The 20,000-nt window shown below is 43.7% G+C and overlaps 2 protein-coding genes across 2 annotated transcripts in view; one reads left to right on the top strand and one right to left on the bottom strand.

Moving 5' to 3' along the window:
• Positions 1 to 2,756, bottom strand: part of LOC310736507 (calcitonin-1) — a 4,041-nt gene extending 1,285 nt beyond the window's left edge. The window contains exons 1-3 of the mRNA XM_083560044.1: positions 2,679 to 2,756; positions 1,840 to 1,931; positions 1,350 to 1,475 (exon numbers count right to left, since the gene is read on the bottom strand). Coding sequence (XP_083416170.1) covers positions 1,350 to 1,475; positions 1,840 to 1,925 — 212 coding nt within the window. The 5' untranslated portion in view covers positions 1,926 to 1,931; positions 2,679 to 2,756. The remainder of the gene's footprint in view (positions 1 to 1,349; positions 1,476 to 1,839; positions 1,932 to 2,678) is intronic.
• Positions 2,757 to 13,992: 11,236 nt separating this feature from the next.
• Positions 13,993 to 18,516, top strand: psma1 (proteasome 20S subunit alpha 1). Its single transcript, XM_083561327.1, has 10 exons — positions 13,993 to 14,076; positions 15,439 to 15,483; positions 16,194 to 16,295; positions 16,727 to 16,830; positions 16,910 to 16,998; positions 17,212 to 17,282; positions 17,434 to 17,563; positions 17,660 to 17,739; positions 17,858 to 17,962; positions 18,333 to 18,516. Exons 1-10 carry the CDS (start codon positions 14,074 to 14,076, stop codon positions 18,390 to 18,392), a joined length of 789 nt encoding a protein of 262 aa, XP_083417453.1. The 5' UTR covers positions 13,993 to 14,073; the 3' UTR covers positions 18,393 to 18,516.
• Positions 18,517 to 20,000: the final 1,484 nt, after the last annotated feature.

Genomic DNA, 20,000 nt, shown 5'->3' with positions numbered 1-20,000 from the left:
CGCTCTCTCTCTCTCTCTCTCTCTCTCTCTCTCCCTCTCTCTCTCTCGATTTCCATCCCTCACCTGTTATCGGATTGTTTGTTAATATCTTCACCTCTTCTGTGTTTAGGCTGTAATTAATCTCTGTGAGTTTTGTTGTGAATCTTGTCAAGTGATTTTGTGTATTGTTGATCAGTGCTTGATATTCAGATCTGATAATCACAAGAAGAAAAACTACGGTTCCTCTGTGGTTCAGCTGGTTTCAGCTAAATCATCAGCAGGTTAGTGGATCAGATCATCTGGTTCAGTTCCAATAACACTGATTTATATTTATATAAGTCAGAGATTTTCTCTTGGAGCGAAGGAAATCAGATCTCTGTGAGATTCCCAGTCTGCTGTCTCAAGTCAGACCTGATCTTCCTTCAGTCAGGAAAATAAACTCAAAAGCTGAAGTCTCTCAGCATGAAGAGTTCCTCAGTATGTCCCATCAAGATCAGAAGATTATTATTTGAACTAAGATGATCATAGACCTTTGTCCCTCCTGATTTCTCCAAAAGCTTTGAATGAAGTGGAACATCCCCATGGTGGTCTGATGAAGGTGAGATGTTTGTGCATTTGGAGTTGATTAGAGTTTGATCAACGATGGAATAAAAACAGCTCAAATGGTGTGCAGAACATGCTCCATTGGTATCAGCTCTCACTCACACAGAAACATCATGCAGTCAGCCATTCACACTCACACACTCTGTCTAGAAGGTTCTCATGCAGTCTGAGTTCTCAGACCTTCTTAGCAGCAAGCACAGTGTTCATTTCCTACACTCGTCCATGCAGGAGAAGTGGGAGAAGTTTTGTATTAAATGTTGCTCTGAAATTTTTATACAGTGTGTTATAAACCTGTGTGTGTGTGTGTGCGTGTGTGGGTGTGTGTGGTGTGTGTGGGTGTGGGGTGAGTTTATACCCTAACACCTCTCACTGCTAATACACTCTCTTTTCAATTTAGACATACGCACACACAACACACAAACACACACACACACACACACACAACACACACACACACACACATACACTTTCCCAGCAATTTCAAGAAACGCATGCACACACATATACACACAATTACAGAACTATTTATTAGTATATTGTTTTGAGGATTATATAATAAATGCTGAAGATTATTATTATTATTATTATTATTATTATTATTATTATTATTAATAAAATAAATATCTTGATCCTCTACATTCAGGTGAAAGAGCGACATTGACAACATCCTGAATAATATATATTCAAATAATTGAATCCAATATTTAGAAAGAAAATGAACATACAAACAAACAAACAAAGAAATAAATAAATAAATAAATAAATACCTGATGTCAATCTTTGGATCCGATTCCACTGTCATCTGCACAAACTCTTTAACGATGGCGTTCAGTAACCTGCGGGCTTCATATTCACTCAGAAACACACGGTCTGATAGAGAGTCTAATACAGGTCTGCACACACACACACACACACACACACACACACACACACACACACACACATATAAGTAAATATGCAGAGCTTCACATTACATCAGTAACCCATTGTTTGTGTGTGTGTGTGTGTGTGTGCGTGTGTGTGTGTGTGTGTGTGTGTGTGTGTGTGTGTGTGTGTGTGAGTGTGTGTGTGTGTGCGTGTGCGTGTGCGTGCGTGTGCGTGTGCGTGCGTGTGTGTGCGCGTGCGCGCGCGTGCGTGTGTGTGCGTGTGTGCGTGTGTGTGTGTGTGTGTGTGTGTGTGTGTGTGTGCATGTGTGTGTGTGTGTGTGTGTGTGTGTGTGTGTGTGTGTGTGTGTGTGTGTGTGTGTGTGTGTGTGACCTGAGCGGTGCTGCGTGTGAGCCGTACAGGTGACAGATGGTGAGGACGGAGACGATGAGGATTGTGGAAAGTTTCATCATGAACATTTTCTCCTGTAATAACACATTAATAACACACTGTAACACAACATTTACACACACGCACACACATGCTGGAGCTGAAAGTTTATTTTATTTTAAATTTGGTTCAGTTTTATACTTTTTTTTTTACAGAAATAAACATAAAAACAAATCTGAAAAAAACAAATTATTCCTATAGATTTCTCTGTTATTTACGTTTTAAAGCTTGAATTAAATTTAGTCAGATTTCAGCTTAAATTAAAAAAAAGATTTCAGAACTAAAAGTTAATTTAATTTTAGTAGAATTTCTGCAGGAAGTTGATTTGTGAGAATCGCTGAGTTCAGCTGCTGATAACAATTTATATCAAATCACAACACAGACATCAGACTGAAGCACAAAATCTGTCTGTATCATTATTCATTTATTACAGCCACTACATTCAACTCAAAACATCGACATCATCATCATCACCATCATCATCATCATCATCATCATCATTAAATACAGTAAATCACAGCTTAACTGAAAAAAATAATTAAAAGAAAAAATTGATAAAAGTAAAAATTAGGCTAAACAAACATATGAACAAACAAACAAACAAATAAACAAATAAATAGATAACTATATCAATACATACATATACATACATTTCTGTATATCTCTTTTTCTTCTTCCTATTTATCCAGTAGCATTTGAGGGGGAAAAAAGAAACCTAAACACCCACACACACACACACACACACACACACACACACACACACACACACACAATGTTCTTACCTGTAAAGTCTGGAGCTGCTCTGTGTGACAATAAAAACACAGTGGGGTGAAACACAAAGTCGTCTCGTTGAGCTTTGGGAACGCAGCTCTCTCACACACTTATACACCACAGGTGGAGGCGTGGCCTAGTTAATTATCTCACACTAACCAATCACAGGACTGGGGTGGAACTTGATGAGCGCAGGTTCTAAAGATGACGATGTCATGATGCAGTTTTACCGTATGACGTCTCTCTTTATGTACGTGTGGATAAAGCTCAGATGCACAGAGGGAATAAATGGAACCTCCGCAACACACACACAAACACACACAAACACACGCACATACACACACATACACACACAGGGTAATGACATTGACAGGTATAAACAGAAACCTTCTTCTGCTTATGTGTCATTTTCCCAGTTTATGCTCAGTGTTAGGTTTCTCAGGAGCTCAGACAGGAAGAGCAAATTCACTGTCGCAGAACATTCAACAGCAGGAACTGTAACTATAAAAGGATAAATATTTACACTTGTAAATATAAAAACTGTTAGAAGAGGAGAGGGAGTGGTGTAAAGGGAATACAACTCTGTGAGGGACACAATAATAATTAACATTAAAATAATAAACTCTGTGTGTGTGTGTGTGTGTGTGTGTGTGTGTGTGTGTGTGTGTGTGTGTGTGTGTGTGTGTGTGTGTGTGTGTGTGTGTGTAATGATTGGGATATTCTCTTCAGTGTGTTAGTTGGTTTATGGGTGTGTGATGAAAGTGATGTGTTGAATGTTCACAGTCATTCAATTAAACTTCATTTCCTCTGTGTGTGAGACAAACCGCACCCTTACACACACACACACACACACACACACACACACACACACACACACACACACACACACACACACACACACAGAGTGATGTGATCACAAACAAAAAATAGTTCATTCGTATAATGTTGGTGTTGAATTACTACTCAAAAACAGAATTGATTGTATGATAGTGTTGAGTTGGATCCTCACAGCAGTGTTTACTTAATAGAAAGAGGCTAAGAACCTTTTATTACCCAAAATATAGAACACATGAAGTTACAACACAAATAAAACTCTTTTTTTTTCTTTTACTATTTAAAAAATAATAATTATATTTTTATTACTAAATTTCATCATTTCAATATAAAACGAAATAAAAAACTATTCCCTATAAGTGTTTGGGTCTATGCTGCTCTCCGCAAGACACCAGGAAAATTAGCCAAACTAATTAATTATGTGGCAAATGCAATTCCACGATAAACCGAGATTCTAACCGTGCTAAAGCGAGAGATTACTGTACACACAATCTTTCAACTAAGGGTTCTTTAAATGTTCTTGAATTCACTGGTTCTGTCATGTGAACAGATGTTGAAATAATTCAACATCTGTTCATCTGATTGTACTAGCGCTGCAACAACTAATAAATAAAATTCATAATAATCGATAATGAAATTTGTTGTCAACAAATGCCATTATCGATTAGTTGGGCTGCTCAAGTTAGGTGTTAGCAAGACTTAAGAGAACAACAGCGCTTGTGACATGGCGGCTTGTACAGGGTGAACCAGCAGTAGAAAAAAGTATGTGTCCCAATGTCCGAGAAGCACCAGTCACGCCCCCCTCCAACTCTCAACACTCTTGTTCAGCCTCTCTCTACTATGAATCACCTGCACCTGTTTCCCCTTAACCCTTTAAAAGATCCTCTTCCCCTTCACTCGGCATCCGATCTACTACCTTAGATCATCTGGACTACCTTCTGCTCCTACGATCTCCTGAGTTTCCTGTTCTTCTCGCTATGCTTCATGTGAAGCGCGCTACAGCTAAGTTTATTATTTCCTGCACTCCCATTTCTGATTCTCTTGTGTTTGGTTTATTCTACATCAATAAACTACACGTTGTTTTACTCCTGGTTTCCGACGTCTGGTGTATCCGTGACAGAAAACTCTTCTGCAAAACAAAACTATGACATTGCTAATTGAGAACTTCTGGCTATCAAACTGGCTCTAGAAGAGTGGCGGCACTGGTTGGAGGGAGCGACGCATTCGTTTATCATGAACAATGATCACAAGAACCTCCAATACCTTCGGGAAGCAAAACGCCTTAACAGGCCAGATGGGCATTATTCCTCACACGCTTTCACTACACTATCACCTATCGTCCTGGCTCCAAGAATGGTAAAGCAGATGCCCTTTGAAGAATATATGCCCCCGACGACCCCACAGACCCAGAACCTATTATTCCACCCAACCTTATCCTCATTCCCACCATGTAGAATTCAGATAAGGAAATCAGAACGGCAACCCGTTTGGAACCTGCCCCCACCAGAATGCTCTGAGGGAAGGACATTTGTCCCAAAGACCTGCCGTCAACCTCTACTGAATTCAGTCGAGGCTCCAGGCTCGGCCCATCTGGGTAAGAGGCAGACCCTTCTTATGCTCCGATCTTGCTACTGGTGGCCCGGTATGGTCGGAGACGTTGCAAGGTGCGTCCAAGACTGCTCTGTCTGTGCCATTTCAAAGAAACCCTGCCACTTACCTGTAGGAAAACTGGTTCCCCTACCGTTCCCACAAGGATATTGGTCCCACCTAGGAATTGATTTCGTCACTGTTTTGCCAAACTCTGATGGCAACACCTGCATCCTGGTAGCTGTAGATCACTTCTCCAAAGCCTGCAGATTGGTTTCCCTCCGAGGTCTGCCTACAGCTCTAGAAACTGCTGAGTTACTTTTTTTAACATGTGTTTCACAATTTTGGCCTCCCGGAAGATATTAAGACCGGTGTCCTCAGTTCACTCCCCATGTTGGGAAGGCGTTCTTTAAGCTACTCTGTGTTACTGTTAACTTGTCCTCTGGTTATCATCCACAGACTAATGGCCAAATAGAGCTGAAAATACAGGAGCGTGGATGCTACTTCCGATCCTATTGCCACCAGGATCAGAACAGCTGGAACATGTTCCTCCCATGGGCTGAGTATGCACAGAACTCCCTATGCCAAGAAACCCTGCGGCAAGAACTCCCTATGCCAAGAAACCACCACCCTGACCCAATTTCAGTGTGCACTCGGCTTCCACCCTCTACTGTTCCCCTGGATGGAGGAACCTTTTAAAGTCCATGTGGTGGATCACTAGTTCTGAGAGAGCGAGAGAGTCTGGGAGTTGGCACACACCCAGCTACAAAGAGCCCTTAGGATCACAAAAAGTCTTTAAGATCCTCGGAGATCGAAAGCACCTCCCTACCAACCAGGAGACAAGGTGTGGTTGTCGACCTGACATCTACGCCTCCAACAGCCCTGCAGGAAGCACAGTCCTTGTTACATCGGGCTGTTCACGATACTGTGACATATCAGCGAAGTGTCCTATCGGCTCGACCTCCATCCGAGTTGCCGCATCTACCCTACTTTCAGTGTGTCGCTCCTAAAGCCCTTTTCTCCTTCTGCCACAAAGAATCCCGGAGCGACCAACGACCCGCGTCCTCCTGAGGTGTTGGACCAACCCTCCATATGCTCCGTCCGAGAAATTCTGGACTCTCGATTCCGTGGCCCCACGCTGGAATACCTCGTCGATTGGGGGGGGTATGGGCCAAAGGAGCGTGCCTGGGTTCCCAGACAGGACATCCTGGACCTGGCACTCCTAGAGGAGTTTCAATAAAATTTTATTTATTTTTATTTGCATTGCGCTTTTAACAATGAACATTGTCTCAAAGCAGCTTTACACAGATAATGTGATGATAAAAAATGAATATGTTATTTATAAGTGTAAGTTTGTCCCTGATGAACAAGCCGGTGGCGACTGTGGCAAGGATAAACTCCCCGAGATGGCATAAGGAATAAACCTTGAGAGGAATCAGACTCAAGAGGGAACCCATCCTCATCTGGGTTGCACGGAATGCTAATTTATTGCAGATATACAATGTTGTGGGGTACAGTGATGGTGATCAGAAGCAAACTGTAGTCCTGAGTCAATGTAGCAGACTGTTGACATTAACTACAGTCCAAATCCATCCTCAAAGCTCCTGTTCTTACACCGGAATTTCATGGAACCACCCAAGGCATTGATGAGAAACGAGCACATATTTCTAAGGTGAAAGAAGGCGATCCTGGTGATATTATTCACGTGAGACTCAAAGGAAAGACTCGGGTCCATAATCACACTGTCAGGGATCCACCTGCCAACCGATCGCCTTACCGCCACCAGGCCGCGAAAAGGAGGTCGTAGCGCAGCCAGACCGCCAGTCCCCAAGCTCCACAGAAGGCGACTTCACGCCTCCTAGATCCCCTGAAGGCGACGTGACATCTCCAAGTTCACTTGAAGGCGACATCACATCCCCAAGTTCCCCTGAAGGCAACATCATGCCTCCAAGCTCCTCCGAAAACTAAAGGAACGCCTCCGAGTTCCTCCGAAGGTGACGTCATGCCTCCAAGTGCCCCTGCAGACGACGTCAGGCTTCAAGTTCCCTCCAAAGACGCCGGCGCAACCCAAGGTCCAAGACTCCGCAGAAAGCACCGTCAGGCTTTAAGATTCCGCTGTAAGGGTCGTTATGCTCCAAGGCTTCTCTGAAAATGATGTCACGGCCCCAAGTTCCTCTAAGGGCAACAACGTGATCTTCGCTGGTGTTGCTCGGCCCCTGATCTCCTCCGAAGGCGTTACTCTGCCCCTGATCTCGACCGAGGGTGTCGCTCAGCCTCTGAACTCAGTAGCTCGCAGCGGCCTCTCCGGATCCAAAAATGGTGCTTTTACCATATGTAGCACGACCCTTCACAATAAATGGACACCAGAGTCAGCTGTGTTTATGTGTACGACCACTAGACACTACTACGGTACAGGCATCATGCAACCAACAATCTGCATGATGATCTTATCAACAACCTTCGCGACCTCGGCTTGCTGCGACCTCGGCCACAAAGACCAGGCCCCCAGACCTCGGTGTTACCTGATGCCGGTGTCCGGGAGAGGAGACGTCGAAAGCGCTGTTCGAGGAAGCGGAAGCGGGGCAAGCGGGCGGGTGTCCGTGCTAGGCTAAATGCTAACCCTAGCCGGCCGGCTCTCCCGTCCATTTTTCTTTCCAACGTCTGCTCCCTGGATAATAAACTGGACTACATCCGACTCCAGCAAACCACATGGCGAGAGTTTAGAGACTGTTGCGTCTTTGTTTTCACGGAGACGTGGCTCAGCGACAGAGTTCCGGAAGCCGCCATCCAGCTAGACGGGCTAACCGTGTTTCGAGCAGACAGAAACGCAGCTCTGTGCGGCAAGACTCGCGGTGGTGGCGTGTGTGTTTATATCAACACAGAATGGTGTAAGAACTCTGTGCTCGTTTCATGCTACTGCTCATCGCTAGTGGAGTTTGTGACTGTTAGATGCAGACCATTTTATTTACCACGGGAATTCACCCCAGTTTACATTGTCGGAGTGTACATTCCTCCCAGTGCTAATGCTAAGGAGGCACTGAGTGAACTCTATGGTGCTATTACCGACCTGCAGAATGCTCACCCCGACGGATTGTTTATTATCGCCGGAGATTTCAACCAAGCGAATCTCAAGACTGACTAAACTCCATCAGCATGTGGACTTTGCAATGAGAGGAGCGAACACGCTGGATCTTGTTTACACAAACATCCCCGGCGCGTTTCGTGCGGAGCCCCGCCCCCATCTCGGATACTCAGACCACTGCTCTGTTATGTTAATTCCAGCATACAGACCGCTCATCGGACGCTCTAAACCGGTTCTGAAACAGGTAAAAACCTTGCCAGAAGGAGCCACTTCTGCTCTTCAGGACTGTTTTGAGTGCGCTGACTGGGACATATTTAGAGAGGCTGCAACCTACGGCGATTCCATCAACTTGGAGGAGTACACATCATCAGTGACCAGCTACATCAGCAAGTGCGTTGATGATGTGACCATCTACAAGACCATCACTACACGCTCCAATCAGAAACCGTGGATGAATGCAAATGTGCATGCGCTGCTGAAACAAAGAGACTCTGCCTTCAGATCAGGGGACAAGGCGGCCTTAAAAACAGCAAGGGCCAAACTGTCTCGTGCCATCAGAGAGGCGAAGCGTGCACACGCGAAGAAAATCCACTTCCAGGACAGTGGAGACACCCGGCGCATGTGGCAGGGCATCCAGGCGATCACGAATTACAAGACCACATCACCTGCTTGTGACCTCGACCCCTCCCTCCCAGATATGCTGAACGACTTCTACGCCCGGTTCGAGGTGCAGAACAACGTGGTGGCGAGGAAGACCATCCCTCCTCCCACTGACCAGGTGCTCTGTCTAACCACAGCTGAAGTGAGGAAAACTCTATGCAGAGTTAACCCACGGAAGTCTGCTGGACCAGACAACATTCCTGGCAGAGTGCTCAGGGACTGTGCAGAACAGCTAGCAGATGTCCCCACTGACATCTTCAACATCTCCCTGAGCAGCAACGTTGTTCCCACGTGCCTCAAGACAACGACCATTGTTCCCGTGCCGAAGAAGTCTTCTGACTCCTGCCTTAATGACCATCGTCCCGTCGCGCTCACACCCATCGTGATAAAGTGCTTCGAGAGGCTCATCATGAGGCACATTAAGACACAGCTTCCCCCCTACCTGGACCCCATGCAGTTTGCGTATTGTCCAAACCGTTCCACGGACGATGCTATCTCCACAACCCTCCATCTGACCCTCACTCACCTGGATAAAAAGGACTCGTATGTACGAATGCTGTTCATTGACTTCAGCTCAACATTCAACACAATCATTCCTCAGCACCTGATCGAGAAGTTTAACCTTCTGGGCCTGAACACCTCCCTCTGTAACTGGATCCTGGACTTCCTGACTGAGAGACCTCAGTCAGTCAGGATTGGGAACAGCATCTCCAGCACCACCACACTGAGCACTGGGGCCCCCCAGGGCTGTGTGCTCAGCCCACTGCTGTTCACTCTGCTGACTCACGACTGTGTAGCAATGCACAGCTCGAACCACATCATCAAGCTCGCTGATGACACAACCGTGGTGGGTCTAATCAGCAAGAACGACGAATCAGCATATAGTGAAGAGGTGCAACGGCTAACTGCCTGGTGTGGAGCAAATAACCTGTCTCTGGACGTGGACAAAACGAAAGAGATGGTTGTGGACTTCAGGAGAGCACAGAGCGACCAATCTCCACTGATTATTGATGGATCCTCAGTGGAGATCGTCAAGAGCACCAAATTCCTTGGTGTTCATCTGGCAGACAACCTCACCTGGTCACTTAACACCAGCTCCATCACCAAGAAAGCCCAGCAGCGTCTCTACTTTCTGAGAAGGCTGAGGAAAACCCACCTCCCTCCCCCCATCCTGTCCATGTTCTACAGAGGGACCATTGAGAGCATCCTGAGCAGCTGCATCACTGCCTGGTTTGGGAACTGCACCGTCTCGGACCGCAAGTCCCTACAGAGGATAGTGAGGACAGCTGAGAAGATCATCGGAATCTCTCTCCCCTCTATCTTGGACATTTACACTACACGCTGCATCCGCAAAGCACACAGCATTGTGGACGATCACACACACCCGTCAGAAATGAAACGGAACTCTCACACACACACACACACACACACACACACGCACTCAAATGTGTGTAACGATCTGTAACATTTTTCCTGGACTTAACACTTAACACACACTCATCACTCATCTCAATCCATTCCACCACCATTCATTTATTTATTATTTATTATTCTCGACTGTACCGCACTCTCAACTGCTGTTTTTTGCACATTTATCATTATCACTGTATTATACTGATTACATGCTGTTTTTTGCACCTTCGACTGCTGCTGTATTTGTGCACTACATTGTTCTGTTTATAGTCACTTCTGGGGTATAGTTTTTTGTTTGTAAAGTTTTTACAGTCTTCTTGTACAGTACTGTATAATCAAGTATACAGTAGGTTTACTGGTCGGCGCTATATTGGGTTTTGTGTCTTGTCTTGTGTCGTCTGTCTGCACTGTCTGTCTGCACTGTCTGTCTGCACTGTCTGTCTGCACTGTTTGCACCAGGTTGCACTCGATGCACTTTATGTAACTTGTGTTGTAGCTCTATGTTGTTTTGTTTGTTGTTGTTTAGTGTAGCACCAGGGTTCTGGAGAAACGTTGTCTCGTTTTTACTGTGTACTGTGTACCACTGTGTATAGTAGAAATGACAATAAAAGCCTCTTGACTTGAAATGTGTTCATTTAAAAATATATTAAAACAGTGTTGTCGACTTGCCACTTACAATTATCATTAAAAACAATACAAATGTTGATTTACACAAATTGCTTCACCTTTTATACTCAAATGCTGTTTTGTTTTTTTACAGGAAAAACTCGGCATGAGTGAATTTGTTAAAGGAGAAAATCCCCCATTCACTCCTCAACAAGCAGCACTATAAACTTTATAATGAAAGACAGTTCAACTCCATATGTGGCTTTTGCTTTTTTTTACAGTAACATTTTATACATAAATACCCTGAATTAGGGTTTTATATACTTATAATAAGCAAAACATCTCATTATAAAAGGTTCATTTATTTTCCAATTCATCTAAATTATTCTGATAAATTGATTACTCCATCCTAGTTATCAGAATAATAAATCAGAGTAATAAATAGAGTTTTAAATAAAGTAATAAATAATAATCATAAATCAGAGTAATAAATAAAGTAATAAATCAGAGGACACACAGGTACATAGGACTTGAGTTTAATGATCAGCACACAGGAAGGGACACACCAGGTGCATTATGGGTGTGTCCCACAGGCCCAGGGTGGGTCATTTTATTAATTGTGATTTTACATGAAAAAGTGAATGAACACGGTATTGTTTCTGAACCCATCAGCAGCTGGTGTATTGGCGCCACCTGGTGACTAAAATAGTCTGAAATAATACATTCAATCCACAATCTAATAAAAATTTTATGTAACTAAATAATCCTATCACACTCCAATCTCCTGTCCAATCTCCTGTCTAATCTCCCTCTAATCTCCTGTCCACTCTGTGTGTGTGTTTGTGTTTCTACAGTCAACATGGGGCTGAACTACATTCTGCAACACCTTGACTGCCCAGGAACATATGCCCGGATTCTGTTTGTTGACTTCAGTTCAGCTTTTAATACAATAATTCCAGAAATTCTCCACTCCAAACTTCTAAACCTCACTATACCCCCTGCCATCTGTCAATGGATCACCAGCTTCCTGACAGGCAGGAAACAACAGGTGAGACTGGGACAGTCGGCACTGGTGCTCCTCAGGGATGTGTCCTTTCCCCACTGCTATTCTCCCTTTATACGAATGACTGCACATCAAGTGACCCAACTGTCAAACTCCTGAAATTTGCAGATGACACCACACCCATCAGACTCTTTCAAGATGGTGACGAGTCTGCATTTAAGCAGGAGGTGAAGCAGCTGGTGCTATGGTGCAGTCAGAACAACCTTGAGCTAAAAACTCAAAACTGTGGAGATGATAGTGGACTTTAGGAAACACCCTTCAACACAACTACTCCTCACAATATCCAACATCCCTGTGTCATTTGTGGAGAACTTCAAGTTTCTGGGCACTACCATTTCCCAAGACCTGAAATGGGAATCAAACATAAACTCGATTCTGAAAAAGGCCCAGCAGAGGATGTACTTTCTAGACCAATTAAGGAAGTGCAGTCTGCCACAGGAGCTGTTGATGCAGTTCTACACTGCCGTCATTGAATCTGTCCTGTGCTCATCCATCACCATCTGGTTTGGAGCAGCAACAAAACAGGACAGAAACAGACTGCAGAAAACTGTTAAAACAGCAGATAAAATCATTGGTGTTCCTCTGCCCACTCTCCAGGACTTGTACCATACAAGAACCAGAAACCGGGCAGAAAAAAAATCACTACTGACCCTTCACACCCTGAACACAACATCTTCCAGCTCCTCCCTTCTGGCAGGTCCTACAGAACTCTGTTCACTAAAACTGCCAGACACAGGAACAGTTTCTTTCCCCAAGCAATCAGCCTCACTAACAACTGACCATAATTATATTCCCTGCTCATATCTCATATCTATAAGTACTGCACAGAACTCTCACTCATCACATTATCTGTATATGTTACACACACTATTGCTGCTATTTACTGTACAAAGTTCTATAGTAAACTCTCTAATCATACCTGACACAAAATATTCAATTCAATTCAATTCAATTCATTTTTATTTGTATAGCGCTTTTAACAATGAACATTGTCTCAGAGCAGCTTTACACAGAAAATGTGGTGATTAAACGTAAATATGTTCTTTATGAGTAAGTTTGTCCCTGATGAGCAAGCCGGTGGCGACTGGCGACTGTGGCAAGGAAAAACTCCCCGAGATGGCATAAGGAAGAAACCTTGAGAGGAACCAGACTCAAGAGGGAACCCATCCTCATCTGGGTTACACCGAATGTCCATTTGTGGCGGGTATACAATGTTGCGGGGTGCAGTGATGATGATCAGAAGCGAAGTGTATTTCTGAGTCAGTGTAGGAGACTGTTGACATCAACTACAGTCCAATCCATCCTCAAAGCTCCCGTTCTTACTCCGGAATTTCATGGAACCACCCAAGGCGTTGATGACAAACCTTCCCCAGCTTAGAGTGGCCTCCAGTCAGGAGCATGTTTAACTCGACTGAGAGAGAGAGAGAGAGAGAGAGAGAGAGAAGAGAGAGAGAGAGAGAGAGAGAGAGAGAGAGAGAGAGAGAGAGAGAGAGAGAGAGAGAGAGAGAGAGAGAGAGAGAGAGGGTGACAGGAAGAGAAGGATATGGATTATTAAGTGTACCTATTGTTGCATGAGAGTTAAAGTCACTGTGCAGTTTGGACTCCGGCAATACTGTCATTTACACTACCATGCACTCTCACACTTTATATACATCACTGATCTGTAGCCCTATTTATTACCCACACTGTCTATACTGTCTCACATTGTCTCTATTGTCTGTATTGTCTTGTCATGTCTGGTTTTGTCTTGTCTTGTCTGTTTGGTCATGTATAGGTTTTATTTATGTCTGTACTTTTGAGAGTTGTAACAGAAAAGTAACATCTGGAACCAAATTCCTTGTGTGTGTCAACACACTTGGCCAATAAACCTGATTCTGATTCTGAAACATCTCCATCTGTTGCTCAGGTCTGGTCTGTGTTGATCGGTGCTCTTTTGCTCAGGTCTGGTCTGTGTTGATCGGTGCTCTTTTGCTCAGGTCTGGTCTGTGTTGATCGGTGCTCTTTTGCTCAGGTCTGGTCTGTGTTGATCGGTGCTCTTTTGCTCAGGTCTGGTCTGTGTTGATCGGTGCTCTTTTGCTCAGGTCTGGTCTGCACGAGAAGGGAAACTAATCGAGCAGGATCATTGTGCGGCAGAGCGGCGGGCTGAGAGAGAGAGAGAAAGATGGTGAGAGTTATTCATTATTATATAAACTTTTCTACACGTTCTTCTGAGATTAATATTTATTTATAATCTCTTCACACACCGCGGAGTCTCATAAACCTATACTTGTGGCTGGTTTTTATAGTTTAAACTCTTTAGCCGGTTATTGTACAGCGTGAGTAAGCGTTTCCTTAGCTAGTGCTAGCGGCGGTGTTAGCATCATGCTAGCTGCTAATGCACAGAATTAGCATGTGTAATGTTTATTCTGTAGAAAATACATTAAAATATTTATTTTATATATATCGCCACGGTGTTGTTATTATTATTGTAGTAAATCTGATTGTAATTCGGCCATTAATGTTCTATATTAAAGTTCAGTCCTGTAGGGAATTTCCGGTTTCATGTGAAAATAAATAAATAATAATGAATTCCTCAGTGTGAAACAAATTCAACTGTTTACCGTTCAGTCTGAATTCATCATCTTCATCACCATCTTCATCATCTCTTTATCTCTGCTTTCACTTTCATCTACTAGTCTTCATCATCATCATCATCACCATCTTCATCATCTCTTTATCTCTGCTTTCACTTTCATCTACTAGTCTTCATCATCATCATCATCATCATCTTCATCATCTCTTTATCTCTGCTTTCACTTTCATCTACTAGTCTTCATCATCATCATCATCACCACCATCTTCATCATCTCTTTATCTCTGCTTTCACTTTCATCTACTAGTCTTCATCATCATCATCATCACCATCTTCATCCTCTCTTTATCTCTGCTTTCACTTTCATCTACTAGTCTTCATCATCATCATCATCTTCATCATCTCTTTGTCTCTGCTTTCACTTTCATCTACTAGTCTTCATCATCATCACCACAATCTTTATCATCTCTTTATCTCTGCTTTCACTTTCATCTACTAGTCTTCATCATCATCATCATCATCACCATCTTCATCATCTCTTTATCTCTGCTTTCACTTTCATCTACTAGTCTTCATCATCATCATCACCATCTTCATCATCTCTTTATCTCTGCTTTCACTTTCATCTACTAGTCTTCATCATCATCATCACCATCTTCATCATCTCTTTATCTCTGCTTTCACTTTCATCTACTAGTCTTCATCATCATCACCACCATCTTCATCATCTCTTTATCTCTGCTTTCACTTTCATCTACTAGTCTTCATCGCTTCATCACTTTCTCACTTTCATCTACCATTCTTCCGTTTCACCTCATCTCCATCTACTCACCATACTCCCTCTTCTCTCTCTCTCTCTCTCTCTCTCTCTCTCATTTATACTGTAAATTAATTATAAAAATTGCTTATTATTTTAGTAAATAAGTTTGTGTTTCCGTCTTTCTCTCCCTGCAGTTCAGAAACCAGTATGATAATGATGTGACGGTGTGGAGTCCTCAGGTGAGCGGCACAGGTTGTGGGCGGGGCTATCCTGTGATTCAGTGGCTCAAAGTTCTGAGCTCAGAAGAGACTCCATCCACACTGCAGCTGAAATCAGCGAGTCTGGGTTTCTGTGGCGTCTTAGTCTTACATTTTAAAATCCACAATTGCTGTTTTAGATCTTAAATCATTTTAAACAGCTCTTAATTTTCTGATGTCAATGTAACGCTGCCCTGATGCTCACTAATATGCTCCTGCAGCACTTGAGAATGTTTTTGTTTGTTAGTTTTTGTAGTGTTGTTGTTTTGTCTTTGTTATAAAATTCACTGTATTATGACTACAAATGAGACCAACATGCAACAGCCAATCAGCTTCCTGGTATTGGAGTGAATCTCCACAGACGTAAAACGGATTTTATTATTCGGCTATGGGGAAGTGCAAGTTTAGCGAAATTCTTGTAAAAATGAATTTAGGGCTTGGATAAGACCAGTTGCTACAACGTATTTGTGTTTGTTTTTTGTTTGTTTTTTTGATGTTGTGATATCAGTCTTACATTTCATTCTTAATGGTCTTAAAAGGCCTTAAAGTTCACTTTGTGAAATCTGCTGAAACTCTGGGCGAGAGAGATGTTTTACACTCAATATATAATTTCAGCTTTATTTTAATCATTTAATCTAATATGAGCTGTGTGTGATGTGTGTGTATTTACTGTGTTGTGTTGATTGTATCAGGGGCGAATCCACCAGATTGAGTACGCCATGGAAGCAGTGAAGCAGGGCTCAGCTACTGTGGGGCTCAAATCACGCACACATGCCGTGCTGGTGGCACTTAAGGTATCTCACCTCGCGTTTACACTGCACGCCTGGACACACCCCTCGCGTTTACACTGCACGCCTGGACACGCCCCTCACGTTTACCCTGCACGCCTGGACACGCCCCTCACGTTTACCCTGCACGCCTGGACACGCCCCTCACGTTTACACCGCACGCCTGGACACGTGCCTCACATTTACACCGCACGCCTGGACACGTGCCTCACGTTTACACCGCACGCCTGGACACGCCCCACACACAAACCTCCAACACAAACACTTTTTCTACACAATTAGTAGACCCCTGTCCAGCAGCTGCCTTGTCTATGAGAAAGTGCCCCTCTATCCCAGCCCCATGTTACCACCCTACCCCCCCCTTTCCAGGCAGGTATTTTCTAATGTGTAGATCTGAGTAGATAATCTGCTCCTGTGTGTGTGTGTGTGTGTTACAGAGGGCTCAGTCTGAGCTTGCTGCTCATCAGAAGAAGATCCTCCATGTGGATAATCATATCGGTATTTCCATCGCTGGACTAACTGCAGACGCTCGACTGCTCTGGTACCATTTCGTTACGTGTGTGTGTGTGTTTAATAGAAGCTTGTGCAGTGTGTATGAACGCTCTCTGTTTGATGTGCAGTAACTTCATGCGCCAGGAGTGTCTGGACTCCAGGTTTGTGTTTGATCGTCCACTGCCTGTGTCTCGTCTCGTCTCACTCATCGGGAGCAGTATCCTTTATCACGTCTCACGCACACATACACACACACACACTTTTAACACGTTTACCTGTTTGTGTGTATTGTGGTAGTTACAGTAATATATAATGAGGTCCTGTCCCTTGTCCCCAATGTGTCCCTGCTATAAGACACGTCTATAAGAGAGTTTTAAACCTCTCTGTATTTTTACTATTGGTTGTCGTTTGTCTTTGAGTAATTAATCAGAAACCCAGATTCCCACACAGCGTTACGGGAGGAGACCATACGGAGTCGGCCTTCTGATTGCAGGCTATGATGTGAGTTCTCTCTCTCTCTCTCTCTCTCTCTCTCTCTCTCTTTCTCACACACACACACAAACATTATAATTAATAATATATTAGTTTGAAATATGACTCAGCGATTCTGTTTTTAAAGTGTGTGTGTGTGTGTGTGTGTGTGTGTGTTTAGGATATTGGTCCTCATATATTTCAGACTTGTCCATCTGCAAACTACTTTGACTGTAAGGCCATGTCCATCGGAGCACGCTCACAATCTGCACGCACTTACCTGGAGAGACACATGGAGAACTTCTCCACCTGTAATCACACACACACACATGGAGAACTATGTGTAGTAATGTGATAGCAGTGTAACTATGGCAGGGGGCAGTAACTCTGTGTGTGTTTCCCTGCAGGTAATCTAAACGAGCTTGTGCAGCACGGCCTGTGTGCTCTTAGAGAGACTCTCCCTGCTGAACAGGACCTCACCACCAAGGTCTCTCACACACCTGCATGTGCACGCACACACACAGAGTTGGCTGAACTGATGCCATCCTGTATTTCACTGTAGATTGAACAGCAACATGCTCATTGTGTGTGTGTGTGTGTTTCAGAACGTGTCGATTGGGATTGTGGGTAAAGATCTGGAGTTTACTATCTATGACGATAATGATGTGGCTCCATTCCTCGAGGGATTAGAGGAGAGACCTCAGAGGAAGGTGAGAACTTCAACACTGTTCATTGTTTTTAAAACACAATTTTTTTAATAATCTGTATTCTTCCTCATTACTGTGTTCATGTGAGGTGTGTGTGTGTGTGTGTGTGTGTGTGTGTGTGTGTGTGTGCGCACTACAGAGAGTGTATATGTCTATATAATCCCTTCTTCCAGGGAATATGAAGCACAGCAGGGTTTTTAGGACACAGCCCAATAAAACAACACGCGCACAACCCAGAGTTCACACACTTTTATTTATCTTTATATCACATTTGAAGTTTGAGAATGTGTGCGAGGTAATTATTGTAATTACAATGTCCTTATTTCATTAACCTGTGTGTGTGTGTGTGTGTGTGTGTGTGTGTGTGTTCCAGCTTGTCCAGCCAGCTGATGACGTGGCTCCGTCTGCCTCTGACGAGCCGATGGAACACTGAGGAACTGATTGATTCATCTTTATGTAACACTGATGTAGTGAGATGCGGAGTTCATTTGAATGAATTCCACTGTTTGTTTTCTATCTGTACTGAGATCAGTCCAATAAAACACATTTACAACATCTGCACCCCCGTCACGTCTTTGACGCACGTCTGTACTGTAGTGAGGTCTTTAAGGGGGCAGGGTTTAATTTTTTGCTGATTATGTACTGGCTACATGACTTCACCCTGAATATATGAATAAAACACCCCTGATATTCTTAAGTTCTGATTGGCCACTGATGGTTAAATTAAGCCCCGCCCCTCTTGATGCACGAGTAATAATGATTCGTCTGTTTCCTGACGTCCGCACTCCTCAGTGTTTTTCTCCTCGTCTGAGAGGATCAGGAGAGATCACCACCATGCGGGAACAGCAACCAGACATGTGACTTCAAGACGTGCTGAAAGTGAAGCAGCATGCAGAAATATTAGAACCGTTTCAGGAGTGAAAGGATTCGGTTCCTCGGGTGGTTCCTCTCCCACCCCTGCGTCTGCTCACTTGGCTTCCTGACACTGACGTGTTCCAGCACTGGTGCTCTGACTGCTTTGTTCCTGTACAAATCTCCTCTTCATCACTTCCACTTTCTGCTTGCTCCATCTTCTTCTCATCCATCTGTCTGTCTGTTCTCTCCGTCTCCTTCTCAGTCTTTCTATCTGACTGCGGTCTTCCCTCCTCTGGCTGATGGTGGATGGTGCAGAAGTGAGAACTCCAGTGCTTCAGCATCTCGTCAGGATCATCTGCTCAGACACAGTTTCATCAGCTTCATCTTACAGATCATTTACAGCACCATGTTCACATGCAGAGTAGGGCTGTGCAATTTATCGCGATCACAAAAAAATTGCGATTTAAGCATGTGCGATTTCTAAACCGCATAAGGCTGTGATTTTATCTATTCATCTATTTATATTTGTATTCAGAATACGTTCTTGTGCGCATGTTTTTAAGACTTTAACCAATCGGAGCTCACGCAGCGCACAACGAAGCTGAGCGGAAGAACCGAATCGGTGAGCCGGAGGAAGGAACATAAAATATGGATGCAGGTCAAAATAAAAATGATTTGGTGCCAAAGAGAAATTCAACATCAGTCTTTTGTGAGTATTTTGGATTCAGGAGAGAGGATGTGTCACAGAGCAAGGTCATTTGCAAGACTTGTGGAATGATTATTCCAACGAAACGGAGCAATACTACAAATCTGTTCCAACACTTAAAACAGCGCCATAAAAAACTGCATGATCAATGCATGTCGACAAAGTCCATCGAAACAAACAAAAGCACACATCAAAGCACACATCAAAGCACACATCAAAGCCAGCCCGAACAGATTAAACAAGTTTCCATTGTTCAAGCATTTGCAAGCGCCATGTCTTATGAGAGAGGATCAAAACGGCACAAAGAAATGACCGACGCGGTCACCGATTATATATGATGCCTGCGCACATCTTCAGTAAAGACGGCTTCCGAAGACTAACACAAACACTCGACAAAAGATACCAGCTGCCATCTCGCACTCATTTCACATGATTTGCTATTCCTGAAAGATATGTCCCACAGATATGTGGTCCAGCAGA

Source organism: Silurus aristotelis (genome assembly GCF_946808225.1).
Source record: "Silurus aristotelis genome assembly, chromosome: 14".
Taxonomy (NCBI): domain Eukaryota; kingdom Metazoa; phylum Chordata; class Actinopteri; order Siluriformes; family Siluridae; genus Silurus; species Silurus aristotelis.
Note: the sequence above shows the minus strand (reverse complement) of the source record. Positions and strands in the feature narration are given on the sequence as shown.